This window comes from Phyllobates terribilis, unplaced genomic scaffold, assembly GCF_046119375.1.
Source record: "Phyllobates terribilis strain yellow unplaced genomic scaffold, ASM4611937v1 Scaffold_5__5_contigs__length_657084704, whole genome shotgun sequence".
Lineage (NCBI taxonomy): Eukaryota > Metazoa > Chordata > Amphibia > Anura > Dendrobatidae > Phyllobates > Phyllobates terribilis.
Window position 1 is genome coordinate 322,825,763 of NW_027362765.1, and position 25,699 is coordinate 322,851,461.

At 41.1% G+C, this 25,699-nt stretch overlaps 1 protein-coding gene across 2 annotated transcripts in view; it reads left to right on the plus strand.

Moving 5' to 3' along the window:
* The window catches only part of LOC141273135 (uncharacterized), a 57,050-nt gene that overhangs the window by 25,978 nt on the left and 5,373 nt on the right, over positions 1-25,699 (plus strand). For both annotated transcript variants that reach the window (XM_073684578.1, XM_073684579.1), the window contains exons 3-6: positions 8,613-8,801; positions 18,216-18,327; positions 24,612-24,706; positions 24,879-24,990. In XM_073684578.1, the coding sequence (XP_073540679.1) occupies positions 8,613-8,801; positions 18,216-18,327; positions 24,612-24,706; positions 24,879-24,990 (508 nt within the window). The remainder of the gene's footprint in view (positions 1-8,612; positions 8,802-18,215; positions 18,328-24,611; positions 24,707-24,878; positions 24,991-25,699) is intronic.

Below are 25,699 nucleotides of genomic sequence, written 5' to 3' on the forward strand. Positions count from 1 at the left end.
CGATTCAATGCAAGTCAGTGGCGGCGAAAAAGCTGCCAGTACGCAAAATAATTGGTAGTGCTGCGTTTTTTTCCGCAATGATAATCTGCAGCAGAAATTTCCACAGCATGTGCACAGCACATGCGGATTATCATTGGGGAACATGGCAGACCTTCTACCATGCATTTTTTAAGCGTTTCTGCAGCGGAATAGCCGCTGCGGAAACGCTTAAAAAAACGCATAGTGGGCACACAGCCTTATAGTATCCTAACTCACAAGTGTAGCATGGTCAACTGAAAATAAATCATTGTCTATGTAAGGTAATATATGAATACAGGAGGAAAAAGGTTAGTAAAGAAAATACAGCAAAATCAGTGTATTTGTTGCTTATGTATTCTTGCCAAGGTCGAGATGTTACAATTTTGACCTTGGGGGGGGGGTAAAGGTTTAGTATTTCCGTAGATCTTGAAGTGAGTCTCCGTGTAGATCGATTCATGTTGCAATCAATGTTTATAAGATGTCCTAAAGGTTTGACTTAAAAGTAGCGATAGCAGAAGAAAGGTTAGTCACATATACAGTAGAGACCAAAAGTTTTGCATTTTTTTTAAAGTGTAATTGCTTCTGGCTGGTTGTTGTGATGCCATTTTCCTGGTGATGAATTGAAAGTGCCTGAAGTTGTCATCATGCAAGACCTTAATTTTAACCAAAATGCTTTTGATTATAGGTATGGCTCACAACATAGAGAGTAATTAATTGTTTACAATGCCATAACTTAGTATTTTGTAGCATAACCTCTTGCTTTAATTAATGCACCACACCGACGGGGCACTGAAACAACTAGGGTATTCAAGACATCTTGAGGGATCTTGCTCCATTCCATTTGCAAATCTCTAAACAATTCATCTTTATTGCTATGGGTACGAGCCCCAACTCTTCGCCCCAACTCGTCGCCCTAACTCATCCCAAAGGTGCTCTATAGGGTTAAATCAGGTGATTGGCATGACCATTGCAACAGGAGAACATTTTTCTTTGCTAACCAATTTTTGACTAAATTGGATGTGTACTTAGGATCATTGTCTTGCTGTAATTTCCATCCCCTGCCTACTTTGGTTTTACCATGTGGCAGCATTACATTATCCAGTATATCCTTGTACATGGTAGCATTCATATTTCCATCAGTTCTATGCAGAGGGTCAATGGCAGATGCAGAAAAGCAGCCCCAAACCATGACATTGCCACCACCATGTTTCACTGTAGGTGTTTGGTACCTTACATCATTCCTTTTGGCGGTATGTATAGTGCTTGCCATCACTACAAAACAGATTGAAGTTGGATTCATCCTACCACAACACCTTAGACCAATCTGTCTCTTTCCATTGGCTGTGTTCTTTGGCAAACTCAAGTCGGACCTTCTGGTTCTTTGCAGAGATGAAAGTCTTCTTGACTCATGCATTCAACCCTACTGCTATTACCCATCGCACCACAGTTTATCGACTCACTTTGACTCCATATTCTTCGTTCATTTCGTGCAAAATCTGTACAGCACTTTTATGGACAATAGATACTGACTTTTTCTTAATAATGTGATCAACTCTGGGGGAAGTTTTCGGTGGTCGTCCACTTCTAGGTTTGACAGCTGTTCCATAACCTTCTTTTTCTTTCTTTAATATACACTACCGTTCAAAAGTTTGGGGTCATTTTGAAATTTCATTACTTTTGAAAGAAACGCACATTTTTTTTCAATGAAGCTAACATTGAATGAATCAGAAATATACTCTATACATTGTTAATGTGGTAAATGACTATTCTAGCTGCAAACGTCTTGTTTTTATTGCAATATCTACAGATGTATAGAGGCCCATTTCCAACAATCACCACCCCAGTGTTTTAATGGTACATTGTGTTAGCTAACTGTGTAAGAAGGCTAATGGATGTTTAGAAAACTCTAGAAAACCCTTGCACAAGTATGTTAGCCCAGCTGAAAACGGTTTGGCTGATTTGAGAAACTATAAATTTCACCTTCCTTTGACCTAGTTGAGAATCTGGAGCATTACATTTGTTTGTTCTATGAAACTATCAAAATGGCCCGAAAAAAGAGAACTTTCATGTGAAACTCGACTGTCTATTCTTGTTCTTAGAAATGAAGGCTATTCCATGCGAGAAATTGCCAAGAAACTGAAGATTTCCTACAACGGTGTGTACTACTCCCTTCAGAGGAGAGCACAAACAGGCTCTAACCAGAGTAGGAAGAGAAGTGGGAGGCCCCGCTGCACAACTGAGCAACTAGACAAGTACATTAGAGTCTCGATGCCTCACAGCTCCTCAACTGGGGGCTTCATTAAATAGTACACGCAAACTGCCAGTGTCAACGTCTACAGTGAAGAGGCGACTCCGGGATGCTGGCCTTCAGGGCAAAGTGGCAAAGAAAAAGTCTTATCTGAGACTGGCTAATAAAAGGAAAAGATTAATATGGGCAAAAGAACACAGACATTGGACAGAGGAAGATTGGAAAAAAGTTTTATGGACAGACAAATCAAAGTTTGAGGTGTTTGGATCACACACAAGAACATTTGTGAGACACGGAACAACTGAAAAGATGCTGGAAGAGTGCCTGACACCATCTGTCAAGCATGGTGGAGGTAATGTGATGGTCTGGGGTTGCATTGGTGCCGGTAAAGTGGGAGATTTGTACAAGGTAAATGGGATTTTGAATAAGGAAGGCTATCACTCCATTTTGCAACGCCATGCCATACCCTGTGGACAGCGCTTGATTGGAGCCAATTTCATCCTACAACAGGACAATGACCCAATGCACACCTTCAAATTATGCATGAACTATTTAGGGAAGAAGCAGGCAGCTGGTATTCTACCTGTAATGGAGTGGCCAGCGCAGTCACCAGATCTCAACCCCATTGAGCTGTTGTGGGAGCAGCTTGACCATATGGTGCGCAAAAAGTGCCCATCAAGCCAATCCAACTTGTGGGAGGGGCTTCAGGAAGCATGGGGTGAAATTTCTCAAGATTACCTCCTCAAATTAACAGCTATAATGCCAAAGATCTGTAATGCTGGAATTGCTGCAAAGGAGCATTCTGTGACGAAAGCAAAGTTTGAAGGAGAAAATTATTCTTTCTAATAGAAATCTTTATTTCTAACCTTGTTAATGTCTGGACTATATTTTCTAATCATTTTGCAACTCATTTGATAAATAAAAGTATAAGTTTTCTTGGAAAACACAATTGTCTGGGTGACCCCAAACTTTTGAACGGTAGTGTACGTGAAACTTGACTCTGAAAACAGTTGAATTCCATAGCTCCTCTTTTTGGCTTTTGCCTGACTTCATTCTCAGAATAATAAGCTTCTTGACATCTGGTGTTAAATTTGACTTTGTCTTTGCCATGTTTTAACCTCAAACACATGCAAAAAAGTAAAACATTTTAGGCAAAATTTGTCTACCCATGACAAAATATGTAAAACATTTGGCCCAGCAAACATTGAAAACTAACACATAAAGGGATAAAACAATGTCGAACACAATTTTATTCTTTATATCTGACAACCATTTGCTTCCAGTTTACTAAAATCACCAGGAAAATGACATCACAACAACCAGACAGAAGTGATCACACTTTTTTAAAAAAAATGCAAAACTTTTGGTCGCTACTGTAGTCATGCCGGCAATTGTAATCCGATAAGGTAAGTAGGGTGCCTTGTCTCTCTTTAGCTTATTTAAGTTTTAATTGCTCTAGTAGTCCGAGTCCTTGGTGATGTATTGGAAAAGGTTTTGTTTCCCTGAATAATTTTAGCTGAATGAATCCAATGGTATATTATTACTGCATGTTGGAGAACTTTGGTGGCATCGTAGAAAGACCTTCTTGATCGCATAGTGGCCTTAGATATGTCCTTAAGAAGAAGAATATTGTCATGGGGAGCAGAGGGTTTTTTTTGCATTCCTTGTCATAGCTAGATGTTTGTTCCTTATTAGTGAGGATTGGAAGGGTATTATTGTATCTCTTGGAATTTTGGGAGCTATGTAAATTTGTTTTGGAATTTGGATGCTTTTATAACCAAATTGTCCGTGGAAAAGTCAAGTATGATGTCGGTTGTCATTTTTGATCTATAGTTTTTTAGTTGAGGGGAGTTATTGATTCAGGTAACGCCCTTATCTTTAACATATTACTCCTTTAGAATGTCTTCATAACTAGCAATTTGCAATTTAAGGGGCGTTATTTCTTTTTGTATTGTGTTAAAGGAGTTGGACATAGCTTTTTGGTTCCGCTGCATATCTGCGAGGTCACTTTCGTGTTGCTCTATTCTTGATTTTGTAGTTGTGATTGTTGATGAAATAGTGGCAATTTGAGATTTGAGTAGCTGCTGAATTGATAACCCCATTCCATCTATTGTTCTTTTGATGAACATCTCTGAGGCTGGTGCATTGAACTGAAGGATATTGTTGGTTATAGTCTTCTCTTGATCATACTTTCATTGTTCAGGGTTTTGTAACGCTAGCCATGAGAGGAATTACACTTTTATCATCCTTTAAACATCTTTTTTACAAACTACAGGAGCATTGATTCCATCATAATCACAATTAGTTATCTAGCTGTTTGACTTAGAGTTTTTTAAAATTAGTATTATTAAATTGTTCTTTCCTACCCTTGATGAAGTTCGTAGTAGGAGGCTCCCAATGAGTAGAAAGGGTGTTCTGAAACTTTTCCTGCTGCTCCATGACATTAGTATTGTCAGCACTGAAGTTCTCCATGTCCAGGGATAAGCCTACCCTGAGTGTAAATCCTTATGAGTAAAGAGTGAGTATAAAACTTAGAGAAGGATTATTCCCATCTTGTATATTCAGTGCTGGACCCGTAGGAGTTGTAGTGCAGGCTTGTTCTTCATCTATGCTTGTATTGGAGTCGGTGAGCGACTGAGTCTTATTTGTCATGTAACATACAGGAATTTTCCTTTTGATGATGAGCTGGCTTCTCCATATCTAATGGTCGCTGGATCAGGATATAAGCTGTTCTCCTGCATCGTCTTTTCAATGGGGATGACAGAGACGGAGACCGAAGCATCATATGGTCACCTGTTCTTTTTAATGTCGGCTTCTGTGTCATAGCAAGCGAGTGGCACGGTCCTCAGAGTAGTGCAGCGGATCGCTCCTCTTCTCTGACTCTTCGATGTCAGGGACTTATCAGTCTACAGTGAAGTCTTCTGATAATAATTTTGGTTTGATTTGGTGACAGCTGAGATCACGGCTGCAGAAACCACAGTCCTCCGCTTCTGATAAGGAGCAAAGCCTCCTTTGCAATGTTTTTCTTCTGTTTGGAACTCGCTGAGCCTCAGGGATGTCACTCCTTGGATTCTATCATCTTGATTCCTTTGAGGCGCGATGGTCTGTACAGGTAACCGCGTTTTCAGTGAAGAACAAAGGTTATTCTTCTGCTTCATTGATGTCGCAGTTTGTTTAGCAGTGTTCAGGCTTGCGCTGTTGGGCCACTTCCCAGGCTGGATGGTTAAAGGCAAATATTTCTTGTTGCCATCGATTTTCTTCTTGAAGTTTGTCCAGGCATGATCCTGATGTTCTTTTGTAGCAAATGTGTGGAAATAGTCCACATACAAGTAGATAAAAGTAGCTTTTTAGAAGGATAGCTGAGAAGTTCTGTAAAATGTAGCCGCTCCCGTCCTACAACAAACCACGTACCCCACTTTCTTCTTGTTTAACCATTGTTGTGTAGCACAAGGTTTTTACGTTTTAATGTAGTGTTTCTCTCTCTAAAAAAAATAACGCTTCTTGTTTCATCCAAAAAGCTCTGGTCTCATCCGTCCTCTGAACCTTTTTGGCGTGTCCAGGTGATCTACAGCAAACTGCAGACTGGCAGCAATGTTCTTTTTGGAGAGCAAGGGGTTTCTCCTTGCAGTGCTGTCATGTCCACAATTGTTGTTCAGTGTCTTCCTGATTGTGGTAACATGAACATTAGTTAATGTGAGAGAGGACTTTAGTTTCTTAGGGGTTACAATGGGTTCTTTTGTGACCTTGCAGACTACTATACACCTTGATTTCTCTGCTTGGGAGGGTAATAATGGTCTTGCGTTTTCTCGATTTTTACACAATCTGTCTGACTTTGGTTTGTTGGAGTTCGAAGTCTTATGAATGGTTTTGTAACCTTTTCCAGCCTGATGAGCATCCGCAACTCTTATTCTGAGGTCTTCAGAAATCTCCTTTGTTTGTGCCATAATACACGATCACAAACGTGTTGTGAAGATCAAGACTTTGATAGATCACTGTTCTTTAGGTTAGGGCTACTCAGTGATTTTGGCCGTGACAGCCATTGTACGACCATAGTTCACTCAGTGCCACTGCTACATCATGACACTTTAATTTGGGACAAATATCAAAAGACTGACCGTCACTTCCAAAAACAGGTGTGTTCAGGTGCTTACTAAGAGTAGCCATCTCGATATATAACTAACAAAGTAGCACTCTGTAGCGCTGTAGTATGCAAACATGAAATATCTGAAATTTTAATTGCATAACTGCTCTAGAAAATAGAAATAAGTGAGAAATCTTAGTGCATAAATTGGCCAATTCATGTGTACCTGGTAATTCATATATACCCATGTGTACTTTAATTTGGGAGGCCTCAGGCTGTTGGATCACTTGAGCTTGGCAGTTCTGCTCTATCCTGTTTTATTTGGATTAGGTGTCTACTCTTTCCTCAGCATTAAAATAATGACTGTCAGCTAGGGGCAGAATGTGGCAAAGCATGTACGGAAAAGTCATCATAAATTATACTACTAAAGTGGCATCAATTGCAGGTGCTGGTGAAAACTTCTGGAGAAGATGCAGGGCAGTTGTAAGCGGGGCTAGGCGATTAATTCATTTAATTCGCCATTGGAGATCAGCTTGATTGTGAGGAACCCGGCAGCACTGTCTCTTCTCATTAGTGGAGCGCTGCCCTGCGGAGCTTAGAGAGCGGAGCAGCTGAAGCTCGAGTGGGAGCTGTGCAGGGAGAGCAGCAGGAGAAGCTGTTTGATCATGGAGGGACACCAAAGAAAATGGCCAGGAGTTGAGGCCAAAGGCATGCTCAGCTCTCTAGGTTGCAAAGACATTGCTTGCATTAACCCCTAACAGCCAGAGCATAGCTCAGAAAGCTTTTTAAATATCTGGAGTGCAGCAAGTGAGAACTGTAGTTGTTGCATCACTCTCTCTGTTCTCCTTCTGTATGTAAGAGGGTTAACCCCTTCCTTCCCTCTTTTATCCATCTTGTTTTTTTGTGTTGTCTGTCTTGTGCAGGGGAGGAGGTAAGGGATAACCCCCACACATGTGCCCCATTCTGTATCTCTTGCCCTGTGTCTTATTAGCTACACACCTTGTCTTCCATAAACTGCAACAAAGTGGATTTCTGACCCTTGGCGTTCCTCTCCATTCCCATTTACACTGTGGAACTTATTGATCAGTCCCAACAACCCCTTCACCACCACCCCTTCAAAAGCAAAAAGTAGTATGATGTGTCATTAATTTTAGGCAGAATCACCAAACCCTAGTTGTAAGATGCTTCTCATCATTTAGTAAGGGGCATAATTCAGTAAGAGGTGCATTCCCATCTTACTCCAGTGCTGCATTCATTAAGACTGGAGAGCCAGATTAAATGCATCAGGGCTTATGTTTTCTCTGAAATACCATGGTGTTTCACAGGGCTGTGGAGTCGGAGTCGGAGCCCATTTTGGCGGAGTCGGTATAAAACTGACCGACTCAGACTCCTAAAATATATAATAAATTGGGTACAGTAGTTCAATGCAGTTTGTGGGGAATATTTTTTCATAAGAATTTGGGAAAGTTATGAAATGTCCTATAAATGTCTGTCTTATTCCTGATCTAGGGGTCTAGACTTTTAGCTGAGATGAATCTGTGCTACAGTAAATTTATCACTTAAACATGAGCCGTGTATGAGGGAGTCGGAGTCAGAGTCTTGGAGTCGGTGACATGGATATTGAGGAGTCAAAGTCAGAGGTTTGGCTTACCGACTCCACAGCCCTGTTTCACGGTGAAACATATCTAGCTGTAGTCACACTGCCAGGATCTGATTCATGCGCTTTATTCAGGCAGTCTGAATCTAGTAACAGATTCCTTTCAAATGGAAAATGTCAGCAGGTTTTGCAATATAATCCAAGAACAGCATAAAATTTGGGCAGAGAGCCTGATTCGAGCAATGTATCACTTACTGCGCTGTTTGCTGTAGTTTTGCTAGAATCCTTGTTTTCTTTGCTGTAGATGTAGCAGTGTCAGAATGCTGAGCTGTGTATAACCCCGCCCACACTCCACATAGGCAGCTTCCTGTGTACACTGTCAGCAAGCTGCCAATCAGTGGTGGGGGCGGGGTTATACAGATTAGCATGCTTGTGAGACCTAGTCATGTAGTGATAATCTCCTGCTGATAAAATACTGATTGTATTGAAAATACAACACACAGCCTAATAAGTGACACATCACTGGAGTCAGGGTCTCAACGCCTACATTATTTACTCTCAGATTTAATAGCAAAAATCTGCTTCCTTTTAATAACACAAGTATATTACTGGAGGGATTCTGGGAATATATATAGTGATGTTCTATAATATTCTTCCTCATTACACAGGACTACTCAGTAGTGAAGAAGACATCTGGAGAGGGTGTTACCTCCAGAAACTATCCTCATGTGACAGAAGGACGGAGTATTACTCAGACCCCCATCACAGGGCCTATATCTAACTCACTGATACATGAGGACAATGACCAGAGGATCCTAGAACTCGCCCACAAATTCATTGAGCTGCTGACTGGAGAGGTGAGCGCTGCTGGGATGTTATAAGCCATGGGATAATCGCTGAGAGTTAATGAATCTAGTGAAAAGCAGTCTTCTTGCTCCAATCTCAATTAATATTCTCTAATATGTATCTTGTATCTGTGTTGTTTTGAAATGTGTGGTTTGACTGTTCCAAAGTGTATGTATTACTGGACATGGTAAGAAGGGGTTAAGCACATGACAAACTTAGATGCAGCCTGTCTGAGCTCAAAGAAACATTATTGTGGTAGACTTATTGTATGGTGACCAAGCGCTGGAAATTTACAGCCCTGGTTCTTTGGCTTTAACCCCATACGGTTGTAAATTTACAGCATGAGGTTAAAGCTCCTGCAATTTAGTAGCAGCAGGTCTGGAGTTTGACAGTCAGTCGCTCTGGGGAGAAGACAGAAGTGGTTTATTACCGCTTCTGTCTTTTCTTTGGCCAATTACATAGCTCTTAGTGAACGCTATGCAGCGCACAGAAGCATCAGCATTGCCAATGGTCTTGGAGGACCTGGTGATCGACCACTAGGTTTTTGCCAGCACAGCAGAACTGCTGGGTCCTATGAGACCCCGATCAACTCTTCCAGCTACGCCAGGCACAGCAGGGTCTGTTTTCTGTTTTAGGTCCCTCAGTTATAGTGGGCGGGAAATGAACAATACAAAAAAATGTTCCCCAGAGATTTGTATGATCTATTGCGAGACAAATTATGCTAGAGATAAAACATGTACAAAATAATAATAAATGGAAAGTCTCCTTGACAATAAATAGAGAAAACAGACATTAATTTATATACTCCAAAACAGCGCTACAAGATATTACAATTAGTCACATCAGTGAAAAAGTAGTAGAGCAAAAACAAAAAGAGCTCATTCATAGTGGGTTTCTAAAGGGCTAACACAACATTTTAGACAACGAGAATTTCCATTTTCAAGAAACAACATGGTACAGGCATGTAATGCATTAAACTAGTCCTTACATTGGACTTACTGGTATTATATAGAACGGGCTCAGAAGCTGAGCCCGCCCCATACCTGGCCGCTGATAACTGTTGGCTCTGGTCACTGCTGTTAGATGCAGAAGCTGGCTAAGCTGCAATCGCTGCTGTTAACACCTTAAATGCCACTGTCAGTCTATATTAGCAGCATTTTAGGTGCACGGTCCTGGAAGGAGGGGGAGCACAATTTCATGCACACATCAAGATGTGATTGCGGAGTGTCGTTTGGTTCCATTGGCTGCTGGGTGCCTGACTAAGGCCCTGTACCTACTGTGTTGATAATCCTGTGAAGCCCAGCGACAGTCCAGGCTTCCTAGGAGTCTGAGATTGTTTAAATGCTGCATTTTACTGTCCTAGCAAAGTGAATGAGATTTCTGAAATCTTATGCACATGCTGCTTATTCTTTTTTCAAATCTGCAGCATGTCAATTCTTTCAGCATTTTTGTAGCGTTTTTCACCCATTCTAATGAATGGGGAAAAAATCATTAAAATAATGCCAAAAAACATATTTTTGAAGCAGAAATGTCTGCAGCAAATACTTAACGTGTGGTCATACCCTTATGTGGTCATTCGTGGAGTTGGAGTCTGTGTCCTTTTTGGTGGAGTCGGTATAAAATGGACCGACTCCAACTCCTAAAATATATAATAAATTGGGTACAGTAGTTCAATGCAGTTTGTGGGGAATATTTTTTCATAAGAATTTGGGAAAGTTCTGAAATGTCCTATAAATGTCTGTCCTATTCCTGATCTAGGGGTCTAGACTTTTAGCTGAGATGAATCTGTGCTACAGTAAAATAATCACTTAAACATGAGCTATGTAGGAGCTAGTCGTGGAGTCGGAGTCGGTGTTATGGAAATTGAGGAGTCGGAGGTGTGGCTTACTGACTCCACAGCCCTAGGTAAAAGTCGTAAAGATCAAAAAATCAAAACCCCAGAATTGTGATTTCTTTGCTTTTTGGAACTCCACCAAAAAATGCAATAAGTACAGTCAGTTTACCACACAACTTAGGTTATTTTTACAGCACAACCCCCCCCCCCCAAAAAAAAAAAAATATTAGTGGAATTGCTTTTTTGTTCTACTTTCACAATTTCACTGCACTTGGATTTTTTCCCTTTTTTCAACTATATTGTATGGCAAATTAAATGGTGTTATTCAAAATTACAACAAATCCTACAAAAAAAAGTAAACCTCTTACAGCTATGTCAATGGAAAAAATAAAATGACTATTAGAGCAAAGGGAGAAAAAACGTAAGCACAGAAAAAAGTGGAAAAACAACTGGTAATGAAGGAGCTAAAACAGGGGTGGGGAACCTCTGCCCCCCCGGGCCATAAACGTCCTTTTCTCCAGGTCCTGGGTAGATTTCCAGAGACCACAATGCTCAGACCTGCAAGACGGTAAAATGCTTGCCCTTTTGCCCCCAGCGTCTCTTATGATGTATATGCCTCCAGCCCCTCCTGTGATGTATTTGCCTGTCATCTCATGTAATCTATGTGTCTCGAGCCCCTTCTGTGATGTACGTGCCCCAACATCTCATGTGATGTACAGTGGTGTGAAAAAGTGTTTGCCCCCTTCCTGTTTTCTTATTCTTTCGCATGTTTGTCACACTTAAATGTTTCAGATCACAAAACAAATTTAAAAATATTAGACAAAGATAACACAAGTAGACACAAAATGCAGTTTTTAAATTAAGGTCTTTATTCTTTAGGGAAAAATAAATCCAAACCTACAGGGCCCTGTGTGAAAAGGTGAATGTTCCCGCCTCTTAAAATGTAAATTAACTGTGGTTTATCACATCTTTGGGAAGCTGAGTTCAATTTCCCTATCCACACACAGGTCTGATTACTGCTACGCCTGTTCTCAGTCAAGAAATCACTTAAATAGGATCTGTCTAACAAAGTGAAGTAGACCAAAAGATCCTCCAATGCTAGACATCATGCTCCTATCCAAAGAAATTCAGGAACAAATGAAAAACAACGTAATTGAGATTTATCAGTCTGGAAAAGGTTTTAAAGCCATTTCTAAAGCTTTGGGACACCAGCGAACCACAGTGAGAGCCATTATCCACAAATGGCAAAAACATGGAACAGTGGTGAACCTTCCCAGAAGTGACCTGCCAACCAAAGTTACCCCAAGAGCTCAGCAAAGAGGTCACAAAAGACCCCACAACAACATCCAAAGTACTGTAGGCCTCAGTTAAGGTCAGTGTTCATGACTCCACCATAAGAAAGAGACTGGGCAAAAATGGCATGCATGAGTTCCAAGATGAAAACCACTGTTTAGCTTAAAGAACGTAAAGGCTCGTTTCAATTGTGCCAGAAAACATCTTGATGATCGCCAAGACTTTTGGGAGAATACTCTATGAACTGACCAGACAAAAGTTGAACTTTTTGGGAGGTGTATGTCCCATTACAGCTGGCGTAGGAAGTAACACAGCATTCCAGAAAAGGAACATCAAAGCAACAGTAAAATATGGTGGTGGTAATGTGATGGTCTGAGTCTGTTTTGTTGCTTCAGGACATAGAAGACTTGCTGTGGTAAATGGAATCATGAATTGTGGTGTCTACCAAAAAATCCTGAAGAAGAATGTCCAGTCATCTGGTCGTGACCTCAAGCTAAAGCTCACTTGGGTTATGCAGCAGGACAATGATCCAAAACACACCAGCAAGTTCACCTCTGAATGGCTTAAGAAAAACAAAATGAAGACTTTGGAGTGGCCTAGTCAAAGTATTAACCTTAATCCAATTGAAATGCTGGGGCATGACCTTAAAAAGGCAGTTCATGCTTGGAAACACTCCAATCTGGCTGAATTACAACAATTTTGCAAAGATGAGTGGGCCAAAATTCCTCCAGAGTGTTGTAAAACACTCATTGCCAGTTATCGAAAACTCTTGATTGCAGTTGTTGCTGCTAAGGGTGGCCCAACCAGTTATTAGGTTTAGACGGCAATCACTGTTTCACCCAGGGCCCTGTAAATTTAGATTTCTTTTTCACTTAATAATAAAGACCTTCATTTAAAAACTGCATTTTGTGTTTACTTGTGTTATTTTTGTCACACTTAAATGTTTCATGTCACAAAACAAATTTATATATTAGACAAACATGCAAAAGAATAAGAAATCAGGAAGAGGTTAAACACTTTTTGACACCACTGTATGTGCCCCCTGCGTCTCCTATGATGTATATGCCCCAGCGTCTCCTGTGATACAGTACAGACCAAAAGTTTGGACACACCTTCTCATTTAAAGATTTTTCTGTATTTTCATGACTATGAAAATTGTACATTCACACTGAAGGCATCAAAACTATGAATTAACACATGTGGAATTATATACTTAACAAAAAAATGTGAAACAACTGAAAATATGTCTTATATTCTAGGTTCTTCAAAGTAGCCACCTTTTGCTGTGATGACTGCTTTGCACACTCTTGGCATTCTCTTGATGAGCTTCAAGAGGTAGTCACCGGAAAAGGTTTTCACTTCACAGGTGTGCCCTGTCAGGTTTAAGAAGTGGGATTTCTTGCCTTATAAATGGGGTTGGGACCATCAGTTGTGTTGAGCAGAAGTCTGGTGGATACACAGCTGATAGTCCTACTGAATAGACTGTTAGCTGCTTTTTTCTTGCCATAATACAAATTCTAAGTAAAGAAAAACGAATGGCCATCATTACTTTAAGAAATGAAGGTCAGTCAGTGCAAAAAATTGGGAAAACTTTGAAAGTGTCCCCAAGTGTAGTTGCAAAAACCATCAAGCGCTACAAAGAAACTGGCTCACATGAGGACCGCCCCAGGAAAGGAAGACCAAGAGTCACCTCTGCTTCTGAGGATAAGTTTATCCGAGTCACCAGCCTCAGAAATCGCAGGTTAACAGCAGCTCAGATTAGAGACCAGGTCAATGCCACACAGAGTTCTAGCAGCAGACACATCTCTTCAACAACTGTTAAGAGGAGACTTTGTGCAGCAGGCCTTCATGGTAAAATAGCTGCTAGGAAACCACTGCTAAGGACAGGCAACAAGCAGAAGAGACTTGTTTTGGGCTAAAGAACACAATGAATAGACATTAGACCAGTGGAAATCTGTGCTTTGGTCTGATGAGTCCAATTTTGAGATCTTTGGTTCCAACCACCATGTCTTTGTGCGAGGCAGAAAAGGTGAATGGATGGACTCTACATGCCTGGTTCCCACCGTGAAGCATGGAGGAGGAGGTGTGATGGTGTGGGGGTGCTTTGCTGGTGACACTGTTGGGGATTTATTCAAAATTGAAGGCATACTGAACCAGCATGGCTACCCCACAGCATCTTGCAGCGGCATGCTATTCCATCGGGTTTGCGTTTAGTTGGACCATCATTTATTTTTCAACAGGACAATGACCCCAAACATACCTCCAGGCTGTGTAAGGGCTATTTGACCAAGAAGGAGAGTGATGGGGTGCTACGCCAGATGACCTGGCCTCCACAGTCACCAGACCTGAACCCAATCGAGATGGTTTGGGGTGAGCTGGACCGCAGAGTGAAGGCAAAAGGACCAACAAGTGCTAAGCATCTCTGGGAACTCCTTCAAGATTGTTGGAAGACCATTTCCGGTGACTACCTCTTGAAGCTCATCAAGAGAATGCCAAGAGTGTGTAAAGCAGTCATCAAAGCAAAAGGTGGCTACTTTGAAGAACCTAGAATATATGACATATTTTCAGTTGTTTCACACTTTTTTGTTAAGTATATAATTCCACATGTGTTAATTCATAGTTTTGATGCCTTCAGTGTGAATGTACAATTTTCATAGTCATGAAAATACAGAAAAATCTTTAAATGAGAAGGTGTGTCTAAACTTTTGGTCTGTACTGTATATGTCTCCCGTGATGTCTATGCCCTGGCGTCTTGTGTGATGTATGTCCCCCCAGAGTCTCCTGTGATGAATATGCCCCTGCCCCATTGTCTCCTGTGATGTATATGCCCCAGCGTCTCCTGTGATGTGTATCTCCTGTTATGTATATGCCCTGGCGTTTCCATAGATGTACGTGCCCCCAGTGTCTCCTGTGATGTATATGCCCCAGCGTCTCCTGTGATGTATATCTCCTGTTATGTATATGCCCCAGCGTCTCCTGTGATGTATATCTCTTGTTATGTATATGCCCTGGCGTTTCCATAGATGTACGTGCCCCCAGTGTCTCCATGTATATGTCCCCAGCTCCTCCTGTAATGTGAATGTCCCAGTCCCTTTAATGTATGTGCAGCAGTATATCCTATGTGATGTATATGATGTAACATGAGCAGTGATTTCCCCCTTTGAGGAGACATGGATTGTAATATATATCTTACTTATTGCTGCGAGTTGTTTTCATTATTCATCGCAAAGAGTTTCCTGTGCTCTAGACTGACGCAAACCTGGAAAAGCAGTTGTGAATAGCAACATCATCCATACCACCTAACATCACACAGTTGCACCAAAGAGGAGCATCTCTAGCCATCACATTAGGGGGAGGTAATTAAATGTTTGATGAAATTTATTCTGCTACAATTGAAGTTGATAATTTTGTACGGCCCCAAAGTGATGGTATAAATATCCAAATGGCCCCTGGCAGACAAAAGGTTCCCCACCTGTGAGGAGTTGGCACAGACTAAAGACTATTGTATCAATGGACGTAGAGTGGGATCCACGGCTCTTAAGGGATACGGACTTTTTCCAGAACGGACCACCCGTTACATCTATCTTATTGTTGTGTTATATTAGAGATTTGCTTGCTCGTCAGTTTAAGGTGCACAAATCTCTCCTGGAAAGTGTTCAGCCTCAGAAATCAATGTTTCCATTCAGTGACTGTAAGCAAAGGAAGATGTGCGTGCTGGATCTTATACATAAGGCCTAGATTAGCAATTCTGTCCTGCATTTGGTGGGGGCATGTGCGTCTTTGTTCCTCTTTTCAGGGGGAATCCCTAATAGACAACCTGCAGGCAGGCTGGAGACTGGGCTTCTGGAACATTCTTCATACTTTGAGCTACCTGCAGCAAATGTTTAACCCCTTACTGGCCTGGGGCGTATTAGTACGCCCCAGGCCATCACCCCCGATTCAGTGAGGGCTCCGGCGGTGAGCCCGCACTGAACCGGGCACATGTCAGCTGATTCTTACAGCTGACATGTGCCCGCAACAGCCACGGGTGGAATCGCGATCTACCCGCTGCTGTTAACATGTTAAATGCCGCTGTCAATCTCTGACTGCGGCATTTAACATCGCCGTGCAGGAAGCGCGGCGTTAGCCCCGCCCATCGGTGACCCCGACACGTGATCGCGGGTCACCGATGGGTGGGCATGACAACCCTGGGTCTGCAGCAGACTCCAGTGGTTGTCATGTAAAGATTACTATGAGCGCCACCTAGTGGTCGGCGCTCATAGTACAGGACCATTTCTGCTACCTAGAGGTGATCTGCTGATCACCTTTATGTAGCAGAGGCGATCAGACAAGTGCTGCTTCTAGTCTCCTATGGAGACTATAGAAGCAAGCAAAAAGTTTAAAAAAATGTTTTTAAAAATATTTAAAAAAATATAAAAGTTTAAATCACCCCCCTTTTGCCCCATTCAAAATAAAATAAAAAATAAACCCCACATACACATATTTGGTATCGCCGCGTTTAGAATCGCCCGATCTATCAATATAAAAAAATAATTAATCCGATCGGTAAACGGCGTTACGAGAAACAAATTCCAAACGCCAGAATTACGTTTTTTTTGGTCGCCGCAACATTGCAATAAAATGCAATAACGGGCGATCAAAACATCGTATCTACCCCAAAATGGTATCAATAAAAACGTCAGCCCGGCGCTCAAAAAATAAGCCCTCACCCAGCCCCAGATCCCGAAAAATGGAGACGCTACGGGTCTTGGAAAATGGCACCATTTTTTTTTTTTTTTTTTAAGCAAACTTTGGAATTTTTTTTCACCACTTAAATAAAAAAGGACCTATTCATGTTTGGTGTCTACGAACTCGTAATGACCTGGAAAATAATGATGGCAGGTCAGTTTTAGCATTCAGTGAACGTGGAAAGAAAAAAAAAAAAAAAAACAACTGTGGAATTGCATTTATTTTGCAATTTCACCGCACTTGGAATTTTTTCCCGTTTTCCAGTACACGATATGGTAAAACTAGTAATGCCGTTTAAAAGTACAACTCGTCCCGCAAAAAAAACGCCCTCACATGGCCACATTGCCCAAAAAATAAAAAGGCTATTGCTCTGGGAACAAGGGGAGCAAAAAACGAAAATGCAAAAACGGAAAATCCCAAGGTCGCGTAGGGGTTAAAGGGGTGGGGTGTTAGTATCTCAGCCAAACCAGAGGGCTGATCCCAGGAGAGGTGGACAATAAGACACGTTTAGTGAGTGAGTTGGTGTGGTATCGTCGAGGGGCAAGGAGTCCTGGTGCCCGTGTGGATGGACTATGGAGATTGAACGTCAGTTGCTGGCTTGAGCCGGATACATGTGCTATTGTCTTGGTATCTGTCGTCTGGATTTAAGGGACTATCCTAAGGACTGTTGTTGCTGGCTGAAGCTGGATACACGTGCTATGGTCGTGGTATCCGTCATCTGGAGGAGCATAGGCTGTGACTGCAGACTATATCGGCAGAAGATACCAAAGCTGTGGGTCAACCAAAAGTTGGGAGACAGTGAGTATCGCCTGGTACAGGGGCATTAGAACTACCGGCCCCGGGTTGGGATCTAGTGGACTGGGGGCATTGTATTTTGTCCATCTACCCGGAGTTGCTTTAAGACCATGGACGTGAGAAATATAAAATAGATGCATTGTTAACCTGCCTAGGTTAATATTACAACCCACAACCTCAGATCCTCACACCACCCCTGGCTAAAATAACAAAATACTGCTGCTTACTTATTGTAATCCTTGCCACTCCAATGCCATCTCCCCTTTGCTCCCCAGCGGTCTTTGTATAATGGGCTTCAGTTGTAACATCCCATCTATAACAAGTGGCTATGTGTTGTAGATGGGACACAGCAGGGGCTTCAGTAGGTAAATGGCGCAATATCATTCTGTCCACCAAGCTGAACAGCTGGTAACACTATACTTGAATTCACTGTTAGCCATGTCGCAATCCTAAAAATCTTACACATGGATTAAAATGCTTATGCAGGACAGTTGTACTGATGGCATAACCTTAGTGTAGGTCATCAATATCAGATCAGTGGGGGTCCATCACCGACCGGTTGTTTTCTGATCCAGTGCTGTCAAGTGTAAACAGTGAACAGAAGCGAACAGCACAGCACTGTTTACTGTGTAGTGGCCGTTCCCAGGTACTACAGCTCCACACCTATTCATTCCAATAGGAGTCATATACATGTTACCAGCAAACTTTTCCAGTCTTAACTGGAATCATCTTTTTCTCGCTTATTAAAATTGTCCTTCCCCAAATATCAACTTAGGGTGAAGATGTGAATGATATTAAAGTTGAGGTAATCAAAGGAGAAGAAAAGAATATGCGCTGCAGTCATCAGTGTAATGAAGAGAAAATCCCTGTAGATATTATCAGCCCAGGTGAGTAATAGACACAAAATTTTCGCTTTTCAGGAAATCACCTCCTCCTATAAGACTGGATTCACATGAACGATTATGTACCGCATAGCAAAACTGCATTCTATACTCTACTACTGTATTGCAGTGCCATTGATCATACAAATTTTATATGTGAAATACTTTTTTTTATTTAAACTCCCTGAAGCCTATTGACCTTTCTGAAAGAACCCAGTCATGTATTCATAAAATCACTGGCTTTATTTATATAGAGCCATCATATTCCGAAGCGCTTTACAGACACCATCATCACTGTCCAAACTGGGGATCATAATCTACATTCCCTATCGGTATGTCTGGAGTGTGGGAGGAAACCCAGGCAAACACGGGGACAACATACAAACTCCTTGCAGATGTTGTCCTTGGTGGGATTTGAACCCAGGACCCCAGCGCTGCAGAGCAACAGTGCTAACCACTGAGCCATACTTATTCTGACTCCAGTCCCTTTATAAAACTACATTCACTAATCTGTGTAAGTGTTACCATCTGAGAAAAACTGACCATTTTTTGTTATTTTTATACCCTTGGTATCACCAGTATTAGATCAGAATGGCAATGTGGACAGCAATGTGAGCATCCTCTTATTACCTCCAGACACCTGGTATCTCCAGTATTAAAGCAGAAAGACAGTATGAGCAGCCTTTTCTTATGTCACCACTTCTAGTTAATCTCTATGGGTGATGATGAACAAGGTATTGATCCAAAAATTACAAGTTCTCCCAACTCACTAATCAATATTCAGTAAGCAAAATATAAGTATCTATTAAAACAGAGCTTGTAATAGGTTATCCATTAAAACAATAATATAAAATCCAAAAAAAACACTTAAAATATTACCCATACAGCACAGCTATAAACCTTATCCTACTATGCTTTTTGAACACGACAGTATTCCAGCAAAGTAAATAAATGGTGGAGAAGACAGTGGTCAAATCCACTAATATCAAACTGAAGCCAGCACTGAGATAAACCCAGCATTGGTCAGGTCCCCAATTAGCACTTAAGGAAACCATGTTGATATCTGACGAGAGAGAAAAAAAATTGGAACTCCATCACCCATTTCAGTGCATCCAGGGGAAAGTTCACCATACAGAGCATCAATCCTGTCCACACCAGTCCGATTTCATAGCTGGATTCGGAGAAAACAAAAATATTTTAAGTATGTTTTTTGGATATTATATATTGTTTTAATGGATAACCTAATAAAAGCTATGTTTTAATAGGTACTCACATTTTGCTTACTCAACATTAATATCTATGAACCGGACATAGATCTCCCTGAGAATCTGCCTCCAGAGCTTATATTAAATGAAAGCGAGCGCTACCAGCGTGAGACATGTAATGACTGACAGAAGGAAGGTGTTGATTTGGGTATAATTAATCAAAAACGGGCAGAATATTTCATCCCTGAGTATCTACTTTTTCCAATCTTTCATGCCCTCCCAAAGACACACAAACAAAAGTTTCCCCCACCTCTTAGACCTATTGTGTCGGGGGCTGGATCTCTACTTGAACACTTGTGTCAGTGGCTGGATGAGAGACTCCAGCCGATCGCAGTAATTGCACCAAGCTACATCAGGGATAGCAAGCACATACGTAACATCCTGAATAGTATGAACTGGTGTAAGAACTACATTTGGGTTTCATGTGATATTAACTCATTATATACTGTCATCCCACATAACTTGGCTACGGTAGCTGTATCAGATCAGTTGAAGAAGTATTCCAACTTTCTAGCGATCTTATTGAATATATATTGCAGATCATGACTTTTCTATTAACACACAATTATTTCTCTTTTTTGGGAAATTTTTATGTTCAATGTCAGGAATGTGCCATGGGGGCCAAATTTTCACCAGCCCTTGGAAACGTTTTTATGAATTGGTGGGAGGAGAAGTTCATTTATAATGTCTTGAATCCGTTCATTTCATATATATATTGATACGGACGTTTCATTGATGATACACTAATTGTGTGGAGTGGAGATGAATTATTAATACAGGAGTTTGTAACTTATATTAATAACAATGACTGCAATATTGGGTTTACCTACCATTTTGATCATGAAATAATTTCCTTCCTTGATATTCAATTATGTGGGGATGTAAAGGAAAAGAGAGTTTTTTGCAGCTTGTTCAGAAAACCTACAGCGGGGAATACATTACTTTACGCTACAAGCTGTCATCCAGGACATGTGATAAATAATTTGATGTGGGCGAGTTTGTCAGAGCAAAACGCAGGTGAACTTTACAGTCTAATTACCAAGAGGAATGTGTCAAAAGTGATTCTCGCTTCAAAAAGAAGGGGTATTCATCCCAAATACTAAATAGGGCTAAAACGAAAACTAATACTAAAACTAGAGAGGAATATTTGACACAAGATAAAATACAAAATAATATTGAACTCTCGAAAAATCCTTTAATTTTCTCCACAAACTATAGCACAAATTATCACCAGATAATAAATATTGTCAGGAGGAATTTACCTATTTTGTGTACGGATAAAAATGTGAGGAATATCTTGGAAGGAGGTTGTAAATTTGTGTCTAGAAGGGGAACCACTATAGGCAATATGGTGTCTCCCAGCGATCACACTAACACTGGGACAGGAGCAACTACTAGTTGGCTGTCTGTGAAAGGGTCTTACAGATGTGGACAAAAAACATGCGGCTTATGTCCTTATATGCTGAATACAAAGAAATGTGTCTCCACTAGTGATCAAAGGGAGAACTTGATTTATGACTTCATAAACTGCAATAGCACTTACGTAGTTTATGTTATCTCCTGTGAGAAGTGTATGCTGCAGTATGTGGAATGTACCACACGCCCTTTAAAAAGACGGATCTCTGGACACATTTATGATGCCCAAAATATTCCTGCTCGTAGTCTATCTCGTGCATCAAAACAGTTCTTACATCCTTACTTCTTACATTCACATAAGGGAGATGTTAGCTGTTTAAAGGTTAATTTGATTAAGAGCGTTCTGCCTCCAAAAAGGGAAGGTGATAGAACACGTACTTTAAAGTTTAAAGAAGACTCCTGGATCTTAAAATTAAACAGCAGAATCCCGAATAGGATGAATATTAAATCAGATTATATATATATTTATTAATCATGAGAATATCATGTCCTTTTTATGGAGTTTTTTTCTGAATCATTGTTATTTCAGGATATACGTCAATTCCTCTTACACCCCCCCTTTATTTACTTTATTTAAGAAACCACTTGGCGCACAGACTCCATGCATACTTGGAGTAAGAACTTTCATAGTTCGAAACGCGTCAGTACATCCATTTGATACCGCGCTTGTTTTTTTTTTATCCAATATGAATTTTTAATCTATTTTTGCAATAGAGGTTGTTTTTTAATTTTTTCCTGATTTTTCCATGGTTGGGTGCTGGACTAAATACCCTTTTTTTCCCCTTGTATGTAATGACTGACAGTCTGCTCTCCTGAACCAAATGATTCACATTGGTAACGCCCCCTTTAATTTAAAATAAAACTCTGGTTGCAGATTCTCAGGGAGATCTATGTCCGGCTCATAGATCTTAATAGCTCATTTACATAGAAGAAAAATTGGGATTTCTCTGGAATAAAACATCAGATTGCAGATATCAAGGTATCATTTTATTCTGCTTCCTATGACCTGCATGTCCATATAGACGGATTAGGAGGGTTGATCCTACTAACAGATTCCCTTTAACCCTTTAACAACCTTGAGATTTTCCGTTTTTGCGTTTTCATTTTTTGCTTCCCTTCTTCTCAGAGCCATAGCCTTTTTATTTTTCGGTCAATATGGCCATGTGAGGGCTTATTTTTTGTGGGACAAGTTGTACTTTTAAATGCCATCACTGGTTTTACCATGTTGTGTACTGGAAAACAGGAAAAAAATTCCAAGTGCAGAGAAATTGCAAAAAAAATGCAATTCCACAGTTGTTTTTTAGTTTTTTTTTACCATGTTCACTGGATGCTGAAACTGACCTGCCATTATTATTCTCCAGGCCATTACTAGTTTGTAGACACCAAACATGTATAGGTTCTTTTTTATTTTAATGGTAAAAAAAAAAAAACCTTTGCTTTGATGACTGCTTTGCACACTCTTGGCATTCTCATGATGAGCTTCAAGAGGTAGTCACCGGAAATGGTCTTCCAACAATCTTGAAGGAGTTCCCAGAGATGCTTAGCACTTGTTGGCCCTTTTGCCTTCGCTCTGCGGTCCAGCTCACCCCAAACCATCTCGATTGGGTTCAGGTCTGGTGACTGTGGAGGCCAGGTCATCTGGCATAGCACCCCATCACTCTCCTTCTTGATCAAATAGCCCTTACACAGCCTGGAGGTGTGTTTGGGGTCATTGTCCTGTTGAAAAATAAACGATGGTCCAACTAAACGCAAACTGGATGGAATAGCATGCCGCTGCAAGATGCTGTGGTAGCCATGCTGGTTCAGTATGCCTTCAATTTTGAATAAATCCCCAACAGTGTCACCAGCAAAGCACCCCCACACCATCACACCTCCTCCTCCATGCTTCACTGTGGGAACCAGGCATGTAGAGTCCATCCGTTCACCTTTTCTGCGTCGCACAAAGACACGGTGGTTGGAACCAAAGATCTCAAATTTGGACTCATCAGACCAAAGCACAGATTTCCACTGGTCTAATGTCCATTCCTTGTGTTCTTTAGCCCAAACAAGTCTCTTCTGCTTGTTGCCTGTCCTTAGCAGTGGTTTCCTAGCAGCTATTTTACCATGAAGGCCTGCTGCACAAAGTCTCCTCTTAACAGTTGTTGAAGAGATGTGTCTGCTGCTAGAACTCTGTGTGGCATTGACCTGGTCTCTAATCTGAGCTGCTGTTAACCTGCGATTTCTGAGGCTGGTGACTTGCATAAACTTATCCTCAGAAGCAGAGGTGACTCTTGGTCTTCCTTTCCTGGGGCGGTCCTCATGTGAGCCAGTTTCTTTGTAGCGCTTGATGGTTTTTGCAACTGCACTTGGGGACACTTTCAAAGTTTTCCCAATTTTTCGGACTGACTGACCTTCATTTCTTAAAGTAATGATGGCCACTCGTTTTTCTTTACTTAGCTGCTTTTTTCTTGCCATAATACAAATTCTAACAGTCTATTCAGTAGGACTATCAGCTGTGTATCCACTTGACTTCTGCACAACACAACTGATGGTCCCAACCCCATTTATAAAGCAAGAAATCCCACTTATTAAACCTGACAGGGCACACCTGTGAAGTGAAAACCATTTCCGGTGACTACCTCTTGAAGCTCATCAAGAGAATGCCAAGAGTGTGCAAAGCAGTCATCAAAGCAAAAGGTGGCTACTTTGAAGAACCTAGAATATAAGACATATTTTCAGTTGTTTCACACTTTTTTGTTAAGTATATAATTCCACATGTGTTAATTCATAGTTTTGATGCCTTCAGTGTGAATGTACAATCTTCATAGTCATGAAAATACAGAAAAATCTTTAAATGAGAAGGTGTGTCCAAACTTTTGGTCTGTACTATATATATATATATATATATATATATAGTTTTTTTATATTTTTTAAAACATTTTTTCTACATTTTCTATTTGCTTCTATAGTCTCCATAGGAGTTGTCAGATTGCTTCTGCTGCATACAGGTGATGAGCAGATCGCTTGTATGCAGCAGAAATGCTCACTTGCTATGAGCGCCGACCACTGGGTGGCGCTCATAGCAATCGAGACATGACAACCACAGAGGTCTGCTGCAGACCCCGGGTTGTCATGCCTACCCATCGGTGACCTGTGATCATGTGACGGGGTCACCAATGGGCGGGGCTAATGCCACACTTCCGGCGCGCGGATGTTAAATGCCGCTGTCAGAGATTGACAGCGGAATTTAATTTGTTAACAACCACGAGTGGATCGCGATTCTACCCGCAGCTGTAGAGATCAACTGACATGTGCCCGGTTCAGTGCGGGCTCAGTGCCGGAGCCCGCGCTGTACCGGGGGTGATGGCCTGGGGCATACTAATACGCCCCAGGCCAGGAAGGAGTTAAACAGTTGGCTTGTCTTGCTGACTTCCTCAGGCTCATACGTCATACATTTAATGTGTATGGGCTCCTTTAGATGGATCTGCCGATGTTTGAGAATAGCCATTGTGCGCAGATTGCTGGGTAAGAGGAGACTCTTTTATTGATGAGCAGGGAGCAGGTTTGACTATGGAATAGTTTAATTCATTTTTGTAATGTGTTCAGCCACCTTGTGTTTGTATTCCGCAGATGGATGCAGTGACGGCAGTGCTCTTGAGCGATGTCTGTCTTCTCTCTCGGATGAGAGTTGGCAAGAGAATTCCAGCTTACCGCAACATTGTCAGGTAAATGAAGCTGAAGACTAACCAAATCCCCTTTTTGATATTTAGGAGCTGTACTGAACAACTGCACATACTAAGCTCATTAAATGTGACCTGTTATAATGAAATTATCACTTGGGGTTTTGCTCCTACAGCTAGCCTGATGTGCGCACTATTTTTGTACATGTCAAACTAGGGTGAAGACCTGAAATGTATTAAAGTGGAGGTTGTAGCAGAAGAAGATTGTGAAGAAGATTGTGACGCTTATTACTCTAAAGTGGAGGAAATGCCTGTAGATATGAGCCCAGGTGAGTACCAACCAATAGTGACCTTTTCCCTACATTCAACTACTTACATGTTTCGATCATTAAGATTTTTATTAAACATACTGGAATACTATAATGATAAATGGTTAACGACATAGAAAGGCATCCAAATACCGACTGACACAGGTATACATACAGATAACATTTATGTATATTAATGGGGATTCCCAAATGATCTCTTAAAGAAATTGTGCAAAGATTTGAGAAAAAATGTATTCTAGAAAAATAGAAACAGTGGTTGGCAAAGATGAATGACGACACTGCCCAGAAATGGTAATGAGCCGGGGAAAGTTGTATTAAGATAAAGAGGCGGAATGTAAAAGTGATAGTACGATAGAATAGTAACAGCAGTAGGCGGGACACATGCAAGTGAGAAGGCAATATGTTATGATAATAGAATAGTAATATCTCGTAGAGCTAGAATAAATAAGGCCGAACCACCGACGGGATCATTGAAGTTAGTCATTTTGAACTCTGTCTGACCTCCTTTACAGCAGTTTCGTGACTTTTGGAGGCAGCACAAAAGCATGGTAGACTCAGAAAATGGGTAGGCTGTCTGATTCTGAGGCCTCCACATATCAGTTTTTTACATGCGAGTAACTATGGGGCTGTTCACATGTCAGATTTTTTCCTCTGACCGAGTAGTCCGTGCAGAATCGCTGAGACCTGTCCAATATTGATGCAAGTGTCG